The 12,746-nt window shown below is 46.6% G+C and overlaps 1 protein-coding gene across 2 annotated transcripts in view; it reads left to right on the top strand.

The window, feature by feature from the left end:
- The window catches only part of TSHZ2 (teashirt zinc finger homeobox 2), a 205,235-nt gene extending 193,073 nt beyond the window's left edge, over positions 1–12,162 (top strand). For both annotated transcript variants that reach the window (XM_066561784.1, XM_066561782.1), the window contains exon 3: positions 11,957–12,162. In XM_066561784.1, the coding sequence (XP_066417881.1) occupies positions 11,957–11,958 (2 nt within the window). In that variant the 3' untranslated portion in view covers positions 11,959–12,162. The remainder of the gene's footprint in view (positions 1–11,956) is intronic.
- Positions 12,163–12,746: the final 584 nt, after the last annotated feature.

Genomic DNA, 12,746 nt, shown 5'->3' with positions numbered 1-12,746 from the left:
CCTAGCAGGCCTTAAGTAATTGTCACTTTGCAATCTGCCTCCAGTTCGTGTGTGTACGTAGGGCTGTGTAAAGCACTTTCATTGTGCTTTTAAACCCACCACGATGCTGCTCTCTGCAGCTGCCACTGATTATTTTTTCCCTCAAACAGTTCAATAGCAAGAGAATTCCAAACTCATCTGATGCCACATATTCCAGCCCTTCTTCTTTTTTTCCTTTCTTTTTTGTTCTTTATTTCTTCTTCAGCTCCCTTTTCATTTTAAATAGGCCACTGGAAGCTCCGGCGTCTAATTTTTCACAGGTGATCGACTGCTGAGTTGTGGGTTTATGTAGACAGAGGGAAGGTAGCGATAAGCCAAGAGAGAGGATTCTATTAGGGAAATGCAGCAGTAACTAATGAATCCTGCCAGTAATTGGGAAGGTGTAAGCCTCTGTAATATCCTAATGATAGTCATCCGTTGTGTGCATCCCCCGGCAGCGGCAGCGATCCCTCATCGGCTCCGTGATCTCAGACACTTAGCCATGCAAATCTTCCTGACAGGACTCTATGTCTTTGTCTCCCTAATTGGACAGTATAGAGTTGTTTATGGATATTGCAGACATTTAGACCTCAGTTGGAGGTTGTTCAAAAATCGTTAGCAAAGTTGCCTTAACAGCATTGTCAAATATTTATTCCCCTGTTTCAATATCTGTTTTTAACCCAGGCATGGTTGGAGAGAGAATTAACATTTCGAAGATAGAGCGTCTCCTTCCAGCCTCTGGTTGAGATTTTTATTAAGCCATTTTCTTGCAGAAAGAGAGAACAACAACAACAACAACAAAAATCTACCAAAAGTCCTCATTTCTTAAGGATAAAAACGTGAGATTGTAGGGCAAATGTGCTGATTTTTAATACCATATCCATGAGGAAATATTAGGAATGCTGACAAAGGCAGTTCCACTTATAAAAATTACAGGAAGCTTATGGCACAAAAATTCCAGTTTAGGGTAAGCCAAAATAAATGGAGAATATTCCCATTCACTACACCACTTCAAGTGAGTGCAGATTCAGGGCCTGGCTCAGATATATTAGAAAAACCATGGTTTTTTCCTTGGTCAAGAGTTGAGGGGTTTAATTCTTGTCTCTAATCATCTTGTGGTAGTAGGTGAAAAATAAGATATAATAAATACATCCAATGCTGTGCTTTACCAAAAGGAATTTTTTTTTCTCCTAAAAATTTGATACTGGGGGGATTTCACATTTTTGTGCATAACACATTTCTGGTAGAGGGTTTGGGGTTTTCTGAGCACAAGACAAAGTCTTACAGACACTTCCTGGGGCCACGAACACCAGGAGGAAATCTGAGTTTAGGAGAGCGGGCTGGGGATCAGAGGCTGGAGTAGCCACAAGTATTGGAATTTGTGAGGAAGATCAGCGGGATCAGGCAGCTGGATTTACAATCCCTGGGTTGGGTGCCATTTTCCTCAAGTTGTCCCACAAATCAAGGGGATTATTTGCCTCAATGAAAGCAATCAGATCCCTCCTTTTTGTAACTACTAAATTAATCCTATAAAGAGTTAACTCCATATGGACTTCCACTGCCATCTTGTCTCCCAAGGCTGCATATTCTAAACTGCAGATATTTTATAAATATTAGATAGAAATATATATAAAACCAGAAAAAATTATATGCAAGAATTTGCCTAAAATAATCATTTGGCTTTTTTTTTTTTTTTTTGAGCCAAGTCTTTACACAAATAGAGGGTGTGAAAGCTTCTGTTCATGGGAATATTTCTAGGAACAATTTCTGAAAGTATTAATTTGCGCCTGTCTGGCAACTATCTTGAAAGCTGTTTGTAGTTTTGGAAATTATTCAGCCAGGGAGCAGTAGAAATGACACATTATATCGTTGATTAATGTAGTAAAAAGCAAATTACTGAAGGGGGAATAATCAAAGCCATAGTTGCAGCAAATAGCTCCCTTATCTGATTTCTCTCGGGTTAGCCCAAAGTTTTAGGTACTTCCCACAATCAGACCCAAAAGATAAAGAAAGAAATTAAAGGAGAGCTATTTGTAAAACAAGGGAAGGAATAGAATTATTTTTTCTTTCTGTGAAATATTTCTGCATATTTGTTACAGTTCTTTAAGTAAGCTCCCGTTTTTTCAGCTTTTAGGTCTTTTTGTACAAAACTCCCTGTTCCCCTAAAGCACTACTGACACCATCTGTAAACCCATCAGCTTTTCAGCCCTCTCCCTAAACTGCTGAGGAAAAAGTTGTGACTGCAGAAAAAATTCCATCCAGTGAAGGTCAGGGAAGGCAGAGAACTGCCCGGATACAGAGCTGAATTCATGGACTCCTGGAATCATTTTGGTTGGAAAAGAAATGAGCTTGGAGCTTGGAGTCCTCAGGGCTTGGAGTTCAACCATTCCCTGTCACTGCCAAGGCCACCATGTCCCCAAGTGCCACATGCCCATGGCTGTTAAATCCCTGCAGGGATGGGAACTGCACCCCTGCCAGAGCTGAGCAACCCTTTGGGGAAGAAATCTTTCCTAACATCCAACCTAAACCTCCCCTGGCACAGCTTGAGGCCATTCCTCTCCACCTTTCACTTGTTCCTTCCCCAGTTCCTGACCCATCCAAGCTCAGGATTTGCCATCCCTGAGCTCACTGGGGGGACAGGGCTGGAGGAAGGTTGTTCCAGCTCTCAGATATCCCTTATTTTGAAGTGAATCCCTGCTTTCCAGATTTGATGGACCCCTGGCTGCAGGGAACATCCCAGTTTCATCCCATTAGAGCCACTCAGCCTCTGAGGGTTCCACTCCCACTGCTCCAAGATGGGCCAGCAGGACCAGGATCAGCCTCTCTTTTCCCTGGGGAAGCCATCCTAAGAGCAAACAGGCTCTGGATGTGCTTGCTAGAACCTTCTTCTCCAGAAAATGAACGTATTGGCATTTAGGGTATTTTTATAGACACACACTCAGGTATATATATATTTAAAATCCCAGCTTTACAAACTTATGTTGGTGCAGCAGCCCATGACACTGAATACAAGCTGCTGTGCAAAGCAATTGCCAAATGTTTACATAAACACATAAATAAGACAAATAAATTCATTTTCATTATTCATATTTTCTTCTCCTCCTTTTTATTTATGCCTTAGACAATGGCTCCTGTAAATATTCTGATTAAAAAAACACCTGCAGTGGACAGAAAGATGATCAAAAAGCCCTGATAGAGAGCAATTCATGTTTCTTCTTTACAATCACTAACGAATCTTAACTTGAACCATGTTATGTTCCCAAGTGAGTGATAAGCAATGATTTATTATGAAGTGTCAGGAAATCAGAATGCCATACAGTGAGACATGAGCTAGTGGAAAATGTGTTCCCTGTTTCCCAGCCTCATTACTCAAAGATGCAGTGTCCCTTTCTCCAAGTCTAATTTACCTGGCTTTCCAAGGCACTCAGGAAAGGGCTCCAGGAGGGAAATACCCGATCCGGGCTGTGCCTCCACCTTCCAGCACTGCCCAAGGATGCCAAGTGACCGAGGAAAAGGGGCTGGAAACGCAGAGCTCACGCTGTATCAAACCCTTCCAGCCCTAATGATGCTCCCCCAAAGCAATCGCTCAGGATTACAGCATCCTTTGCCTCATCAGTGCTGTCAGCGCCTGAAGAGGAAATAAAACAGGCGGCGCTGAGGAGACAAACGGATAAGTTTTCTTTATGTGTTAGAGTTTCTTCTACTCTCTAATGATTCCCTTCTCCCCATGATCCTAATTCAAGTAACTGGCATGTGATATATTTTGTAGACAAATCAGCAGCAGAAGAGCATGTGCAGCTCTGGCACCACGGAGCCCGTGATTTACTCGCAGCTCGCGCCCGTTTGCGGTTTAAGGTGGGAATTTGTGTTTTAAGAGCTTCCTCACAAAGAAAGGAGAAAGCAGCAGATCCCACACTCATTCACAGGAGCAGCTTCCTCTCCTACCCACTAATGCGCTCTGCAAAAAGGAACCCAAACAGGCAGAGTCTCAAAAATGTGACATTTTTCTGGATGTCTCTTTAAAGGTCCCAATCCCGGAAGCATTTGGGCTCAGTCAGATGTGGAAGGAGGAAGGGAAAAGCAGGGCCTGAGTGTGGTTCTGTTCTGCAACAGCAGACATGGAAGTGGGAGCCTTCCCAGGGAGGTTTGGCTTGGATGGTCTGGGCACATCATGGAGCCATCAGAGGCACTGACACCTGAAATGATGAGTAATATCATCATGAGCATTAAAAATAACCAATGAGCAAAGATAATCATGAGCAATAAAAATAATGCTGGAAAGGCAAAGCCTTTATTTAAACAATATTTTAAAATACTATTTAAAATATTTAAATATAAAATAATAAAAATACAAATATTTAAAATATTTTTAAAATAATCTTATTATCCAAAAGCACGATTTAATCACAGCAGATTGGTTAAAAAGCCACCAACGGTAGCATTTTTTATTTCAAAACATGATCCCCTTCTACTGTGATAAAATGGGAGAGAAGGCCAACAAGTTAAACTGAACAGGATAAACTTAAGAACAAAGAATTTATGTCCTGCAAATTCTTTCACATAAAAAAAGAATCTCATATCTAGGCATGTTACAACTAGTTCAGTCTGTCTTAAGGCAATGGTAGCTGTTGTTTTCCCTTGCAGAAAACGTGGAAATCATCAGAAAAAAATTAACCAGAACTCATCCTTGTCTGAAAGGCTGAGAGACTCACGAATTTCAAAAATCTTTTTTTTTCCTCTATAGAAATGCTTTATAGAGAATCTTTGTGAAGTACAAACCAGAGAGTGGTTGTCTCCCAGCACTGACAATGTCTGCTGTTCCAGACGAGACGGTGTGTGATGTACCATCCTGAAATATTGTCAGCAAGCCTGCAAATATGAAGGCATTTTCATAGCAAGGCAGGGATGAAAGGGAAGAGCTTTGGGTTTGCTTTTTTGTTTTGCTTTGTTTCTTAGTCCTAATAAAATCTACCAGTGTGCTCTTAACTTCTCCCTTCCCGTTTTGTTCCGAGGAGAAAGGGAACATCATTCTCCTGTGAAAGTGTTCTGGGGAGAGGGAGGAGGTACAGATTCCCTGCTGGAGGGGTTTGCTGCAGCCAGGACGAGGTTTGTGTGATATTTAAGTAACTCAGAGTGCAGAGACAAATCAGCATCTCCCCACTGTCAAGTGGCCTTTGCTGCCTCACAGTGAGTTGAGATATCTCAGTGTCACAGCTCAGAGGTGGGGCTGAGGAAAAACCCACCCACAGCAGCCTCTGGTTTGGTGATTTAGAAATTCTCTTCAGGGTTTAAAAAATGTGGGGTTTAACCTCAGGGAGAATTACACTCCAATGAGCACAGGGAGGCAATTGTGGATTATGCAACAGTTGAGTGAATCCTTGCAGATGATTCAGCCTTTTTAAGCACCCACATGAACTGAGGGATGCACCTTTGGGTGGCCCATGAGTTCCTCCTGACCTCCATCCCCGTGCACCTGGGTCTGGAACACACAGCCCTTGGCCAGATGGATGGTCCATAATTGCTTTGTCTTATGTGCTGTAAATTCACGTTTTGCAAGGTGTGTTCCAAAAAAAAAAAAGCTGTTTCTCGGCTGGGATCCTTACAGGTGGCACTTTAAAGTGTAGCAAGCACCCAATCCTACAGAACCTGCTTGTCACAGAAAATGGCACAGTTTGCATGTGACCTGTAATGACAGTTGCTAGTTGAAAAGAAACCAGAAATTCAGCTTTATCTTCCACACTTTGGTTGCAGCTGCCATCAACTAAATCTCTCTCCAAGGGCAGATGGTGCCCTGTACAATGAACAATTTAATCTTTAGGAAACTTTGCCAAAAAATCCACTTTTTTTTCCCCCTCCAAGAATAGGCTGTCAATAACATGTGCTCTTAAATACATTGTGATTTGATGGCTATACTTTATTTATAGGAAGAAATAGAAGTTAAATGTTCCCTGTGGTTTTTTTTTTTTTTTCCTCTTTCCAAGTCTGTGATTTTTCCAGACACACCTGGGGGACCAGGTGAATGTCACCCCTTTGTGCTCTGTGTCACTGTGTCACCTCATACTGGGCTCAGGGGTGAATTCCTGGCCTTTCTCTACACAGGTGGCACAAATTCCCCTCTTTCCAACAGCCCAGGATTCCATTGGGTCTCTCTGGAACCCCGGGGAGCTGCAGCCCCAGTTTTGTGTCTGACTCATCCACAGCTTCTCTGGGCCACCTGTGGCAGCACCTCCCCACCCTCACAGGATAGAATATCCAGTCTAAATCTCCAATATCCAATCTAATCCTCCTCTCTGGCAGTTGGAAGCCATTCCCCCTTGTCCTATCACTCCAGAAAATTTTCTCTTCCCATCTTTCCGTTTGGCTTCCTTCAGGACTGAGCTCCTTGTCCCTCCTGCACCATTGCTCAATCAGCTCCCTGCAAAACTCCAAACAATGGGGGAAAAGCATCATGCCAGGCAAGGTCTGAACTCTCCCACCTGGGTGTTACAGCAATTAACTCTGTGTTCAGGCAGACACACCCCAGAAGGAGCCGAGTTAGAGCCCACATTTCCTTCCTCTTGCCCCCCACTCCCACAAGCTCAGATCTGAAACGTTTTCCACACTTCCCTCTCGGTGTGGCTGATGGTGAATGTACAGACTGGTGGCTGCTGCAGGGACCTGCTGGTGACACTGGTGGGCTGTGGGACCCTTCAGTGTGCAGGACATGAGGGATTGTCCCTGCTGGCATCACATGGAGCCTCTGCCTGCCTTTGACTGGGTGCTGCACCCCAGCAAGGTGGGAACTGAAAGGTTTGGTTTTCCTGAGGGTTATTCCTACCTCTCCCAAAGTGTTTTCCCATCCTATTAGAGAGTGTTTGCTGAAGCAAATATGTTCTGTTTATTTATTTAATGTGCTGTTAAATGACCTTCTGGAAAGCTATTCCTGCCACGAGGCTTTAAAATGGATGGGCAGGCAGAACTCCAGGGAGCATGCTCCTCCCAATCAGGATGAATCATTCCAGTAGTTACTGTTTAGATTGATATAATTTTAGTTATAATTATGGGTAACGAGAAGGCGTTTAGAGCCTGTAACATTGTAATTCATGGTGAGAGGAGTCCTAAATGAAATAAAATATATCCAGATTTGCTGTTTCCCCCTTTCTAGGTACTGTGCACGTGGCACGGTTCTTTAAGGAACAGATTTTGTGCTGCTGCAAAAATCTAGCAAAAGTAGGTCAGAAATGACATCTAGAGATAACATGTTTGGTAACCACAAAGGGCCTGTCTGTGTCTTTCTATGTGGCCTTTAAAGAGTCCTGCAATTTATTGTGATAGGTACAGCTGCAGCCTGGAAAAGTTTTGATCCATAGGCTCCCATGGACTGTGGTGGGTGGATCACAGAGGAATATTGTCATTTTTGTTATCCCAATGCATAAATAGGAGCTGGTAAAATGATATTAGCAAAGATATGGAAATACAGAGAAGACATTATAAATACATGAAGCTGCTGTCATCTGCCTGGCTCTGGAGTTCCATCCCACCTCAGCCTGGGCCACTGAGGAGGTGGCAGAACCCAAAAATCAAATGGTGACAGCAATCCCCGAGAAAAGGACTTCAGATGCTGAAAGGACCTCACAGCACCTTCCAGGATCTGAGAGGGCCTACAGGGAGGCTGGAAAGGGTCTTCAGCAGGAACTGGAGAGGCAGGACAAGGGAGAAGGGCTTCAAACTAAAAGGGGGGACATTTAGGTGAGATGTCAGGAAGAAATCCCTCCCTGTGAGGGTGGGCAGGCCCTGGCACAGGTGCCCAGAGCAGCTGTGGATCCCTGGCAGTGCCCAAGGCCAGGCTTGACAGGGATTGGAGCACCCTGGGACAGTGGAAGGTGTGGAAGGGTGGAACAAGATGAGCTTTAAGGTCCCTCCAACCCAAACCATTCTGGGATTCCATGACTTGAGAACCCTCCCATGATGGGCAACCCCCAGGAGGCCACATTGCGCCCTTGGTGTGGCCTTTGGCCATGGAGAAAAGGGGACTCAGGAGAGAGCAGAGAAGCACTGGGGTGTGGCAAGTGAGCCGGGCACTGCTGTGAGAGCTGGGAGCCCAGCTCAGCTGTGGGAGCCCCAGGAGCCCAGCTCAGCTCTGGGAGCCCCAGGAGCCCAGCCCAGCCCAGCTGTGGGAGCCCCAGGAGCCCAGCTCAGCTCTGGGAGCCCAGCCCAGCCCTGTGAGCCCCAGGAGCCCAGCCCAGCTCTGGGAGCCCCAGGAGCCCAGCCCAGCTGTGGGAGCCCCAGGAGCCCAGCTCAGCTAGGCCCAGCTCAGCTCTGGGAGCCCCAGGAGCCCAACTCAGCTGTGGGAGCCCCAGGAGCCCAGCTCAGCTCTGTGAGCCCCGGGAGCCCAGCCCAGCTCTGTGAGCCCCAGGAGCCCAGCTCAGCTCTGGGAGCCCCAGGAGCCCAGCCCAGCTGTGGGAGCCCCAGGAGCCCAGCCCAGCCCAGCTCTGTGAGCCCCAGGAGCCCAGCCCAGCCCAGCTGTGGGAGCCCCAGGAGCCCAGCTCAGCTCTGGGAGCCCCAGGAGCCCAGCCCAGCTCTGTGAGCCCCAGGAGCCCAGCCCAGCCCAGCTGTGGGAGCCCCAGGAGCCCAGCTCAGCTCTGGGAGCCCAGCCCAGCTCTGTGAGCCCCAGGAGCCCAGCTCAGCTCTGTGAGCCCCAGGAGCCCAGCTCAGCTCTGGGAGCCCCAGGAGCCCAGCCCAGCCCAGCTGTGGGAGCCCCAGGAGCCCAGCTCAGCTCTGGGAGCCCAGCCCAGCTCTGTGAGCCCCAGGAGCCCAGCTCAGCTCTGGGAGCCCCAGGAGCCCAGCTCAGCTCTGGGAGCCCCAGGAGCCCAGCTCAGCTCTGTGAGCCCCAGGAGCCCAGCCCAGCTCAGCTCTGGGAGCCCCAGGAGCCCAGCTCAGCTCTGTGAGCCCCAGGAGCCCAGCTCAGCTCTGTGAGCCCCAGGAGCCCAGCCCAGCCCAGCTCTGGGAGCCCCAGGAGCCCAGCTCAGCTGTGGGAGCCCCAGGAGCCCAGCCCAGCCCAGCTCTGGGAGCCCCAGGAGCCCAGCTCAGCTCTGTGATCCCCAGGAGCCCAGCTCAGCTGTGGGAGCCCCAGGAGCCCAGCTCAGCTCTGTGAGCCCCAGGAGCCCAGCCCAGCCCAGCTCTGTGAGCCCCAGGAGCCCAGCTCAGCTGTGGGAGCCCCAGGAGCCCAGCCCAGCCCGGCAGTGCCGCTGTCAGCGCCAGGCCTGGCGTGCCACGAGCTGCTGACACACACTTGACGGTTGTCTGGGGCTGCAGACGTGTTTGAGAGCTCCCATTTCCGAGGTTTCACAGCTGTGTTTTTCTGGCAGTGCTGGGATGAGCAGAGGGAAGCTGTGCCATGGACAAGGAGAGGGAAGGAGGCTGTGAGGAGGAATGTTGAGTCCTGACACATCCGCATTAAAATAGATACGGCTTTTTACATCTGTTGATGGCTCGATAATTAGTGTTAAATAAAAGCAAAGCTTCAGTATCTGCAACTGATATTTCACATATGCTGTACAAGACACCAGTATAATGAACACCCTCAGCCATGTTTTCAGAACAGGATTTAAATGATGGAGTTTTCTTTATGGCACAGGGGGAGCTACATATCAGCAAATGCCCAGGAAGCACCAGACCCTGCCCATCACGAGCTGCTGGAATGTGCAGGCTGCTCTGCCCTGACTGCAGGTGACAAGCTCTCCACAAACTCCCTGAATCTCTTACAGACTTGATAATGAAATACATAAACTATGACCCTTATTGATCAGGGCTCACACTAATTAATTTCCCAAAGTCCTGTCCCAGCCTGCAGTGGTATCAATTAAATAAAAAAAAAAAAAACAACAAAACCCACAAGGATGGAGACTTCAGTTGGCCAAAGGACCTTCGGGGTGAAGTACTTATCCTGTGGAAATCAATGCCAAGTCCCAATTGATTTGACTTGTGCACAGATGTTACCATTAGTCAGGCAGGTGGACACTGAGCCTGAAAAGTTTATTTGTTGCCAGAGGAGTTTCTCATGGACCTTCCCTCTGACCAATGTGCCTCTGAAGTGTCTGCCCGGGGCTAACAGTGTCCTCAATGTTGTTCTGTGACAGGGAAGTGACCAGGGCTATGCTGATTCAAAAATCTCAGGGTTTTCCTCACAACGGCACAAAAAGAAACGGAGGCAGGAGTTTGGCTTTTCATTTTTCCAATCCAAGCTCTTATAAATAATTCCCACTGGCAGGCAACCAGTGCTCTGAAGTCACTTCAAGACTCCTTCCCAGATTTAGCACTTTCAGTGACACTAATTTGGCTTAATTATTCTAATGATGTTCTGGAGGCAGGGTTGACCTAGTGAAGGGTCACCACTTCTGCTCTCTCTGGGTCACCAGTGTCCCTCCCCACAGCCACAGTGCCTGTGTCCCACCTCCATGAGGGAGACAGATGCTGCAGGGCCTGGTATGACCCAAGGCAGGACTCAGCTGGGATGTCACAGGGAGTTTTCCATCCTGGAGGCCTCTGGGAAAGGTAAAGCCCAGTGCCTCTTCCATCCCCAGTCTCCCTTGGATCGTTTGCAGAAGTGATCCCACAGTGAGAATTTGGCTGCAGCAGTTCTGTGTGTCAGCCCCAAGCCCTACAATAGCAATGCTTCTGGATTTCTTTAAGATTTGAGCACGGTGTAAACTGGCACAGCTCTGCCCTTTTGCAGTGAAAAATAATAGCTTTGCAAAGTGAGAATTGCTCTGGATTGTTACCTCTGAAACCTAAAGGCAACATCTTAAAGTGTCAACATGGATTGCTTTTAATATCTTTTAAGTGGGAATAATGATCCAAGGTATTCACCACAATTTCAGACTGACTTCCATGCATCCTCAGTTGCCAAAAGTCTCTACATTTAGCTGCCAAAACCTCCTCTTCCCTTCCAACAGTTTCTCCACAGCAGGTCTGGGTTGCCAATGCAAAACTCAGCATCACTGTGAAAACTGAAAAGGTGAAGATATTGTAAACCAAACCAAATTATAAACTAACTAGCATGAAGTCAATGGACTTTTTTGTTTTCATATGGAATTTTTTGAAAAGCTGAGTTTATTTTACTTTAAATAAAGCTGCTACTGAATTTCCAGTTGATTTAGCCAGAATACAGAGAACACACTGCAGGATTTGAGCTGTGTTTGCTGAAATAGCCATGGCCTTGAACAGATAATATATTTTTCAGTAACATATTTCTTTGCCCACTGCAGCTCTTTTTTTTCCCTGTGCTCTCTCCAGATTGACTTTCACTCTACTTATTGCCTGCCTCATTTCTCACCCTGTTTTTCCAGTTGGTTTTTTTTCCTACTGCTTTCCTCAGTATCTTTCTCCCAAGTTATAAGCAAAGCAGAACCCAACTTTGGGCTGAACTTTTAAACCCACATCTTGAAATTAAATAAAACAAGCCCCTTCTGTCTCTGTGTAGCAGTAGCTTCACAACTTGAGTCACTTAGCACTTTTAGCAGCTACAGGATGGAAAAGGTCCTTTGGAAGAGGGTTTTTAATGCTGAGAGGTGCCACAACAAGTAGGAATAACGCAGGAGTAGCGGGGTAATAGACACTGTGTGGGTACTGAGATGTCCAACTCTCCATGAGGATTTTAGAGCCTGCTCTTGGGCTGGCTGCAGGAAGGAACTCCAAGTTTAAGAAGCAGAGTAAGGGGCTCAGTGACCAGGCAGAGCCTCAGCACCAGCAGGAGTTCACCCACTGAATGGTTCCATGGTTGTGGAGCCAGGGTTCCACCCACGCCTGTGTGCCCTGGCTTGTTGTGAGCCTGTGGGTGCACAGAATGAAGCAGAGCTCATTTGCAGACATTTCCACGGCTGGAAGTGCCTGCTCAGAGGTGTGGCTGTGAGCTGCAGACCGTGTAACTGTGGCTGTGTTGTTGTTGTTGTGCTTGCAGGACGATTGCCTTAGTCCAGCTCTCCAGCCCAGCTCCGCGCCCGGCCCCGCTCGCCACCGCGGCCCTGACATTGAACTCACAGCAACCCGGACCGAGGAGGCTGCCAAAAAACTCCTGCTATTCTTCTTCATCCTCACTAACAATTTGGTAATGAAGTATTGATTTCCACTCCCCTGCTTATGGACGATATTAGATTTTCATTGATAAACTGCACTGGGGCTGTCTGGTCTCCACTGTCCCTTTTTGCTGTCACTAAAACAAAGTGCCACTGAAGTAAGATAATGACTGAGAACATTGATGTACTTATTTCGTCAATTTGTAACACTTGACAGGAAAAAAAAAATTCTTCATAGTTTAATGTCCAAGTGTGCTACACAAGATGCAGTCACATTGGAAGCTTTACTTTTCATGGTAATGTCCATTTCCTATTTATAACCCCTTTGGGATAGTTTGTCTAAAGGAAATGTTTCTATTCTGTGCAGCTATTACTGTTGCACCTGGGTTGCCCAATCCAGTCATTGCACTAGGGATCAATACATCACAGTAAGTACAAGAATTATTAAGTTAAAACAGATTCTGAGCCAAAAAACCTCTGAACAATGTTAATCTTCTGTGCAAGTTGTTCAAATAGTTATGCTTAACCATGTTGCTGCCAAAGATTTGTTTGAAATGGATTATTTTCAGTTTGTTTTATTCCTCAGATATATATATATATTTAAATCTCCATTACGGTTTATGACGAGACATATGGGATGGAGGGATTTTTAAACAAAAGTACTATTGTTAGATT

Source organism: Molothrus aeneus, chromosome 17 (genome assembly GCF_037042795.1).
Source record: "Molothrus aeneus isolate 106 chromosome 17, BPBGC_Maene_1.0, whole genome shotgun sequence".
Classification (NCBI taxonomy): Eukaryota; Metazoa; Chordata; class Aves; order Passeriformes; family Icteridae; genus Molothrus; species Molothrus aeneus.
The sequence above is the reverse complement of the archived record's forward strand: the minus strand, read 5'-3'. Positions and strand labels throughout refer to the sequence as shown.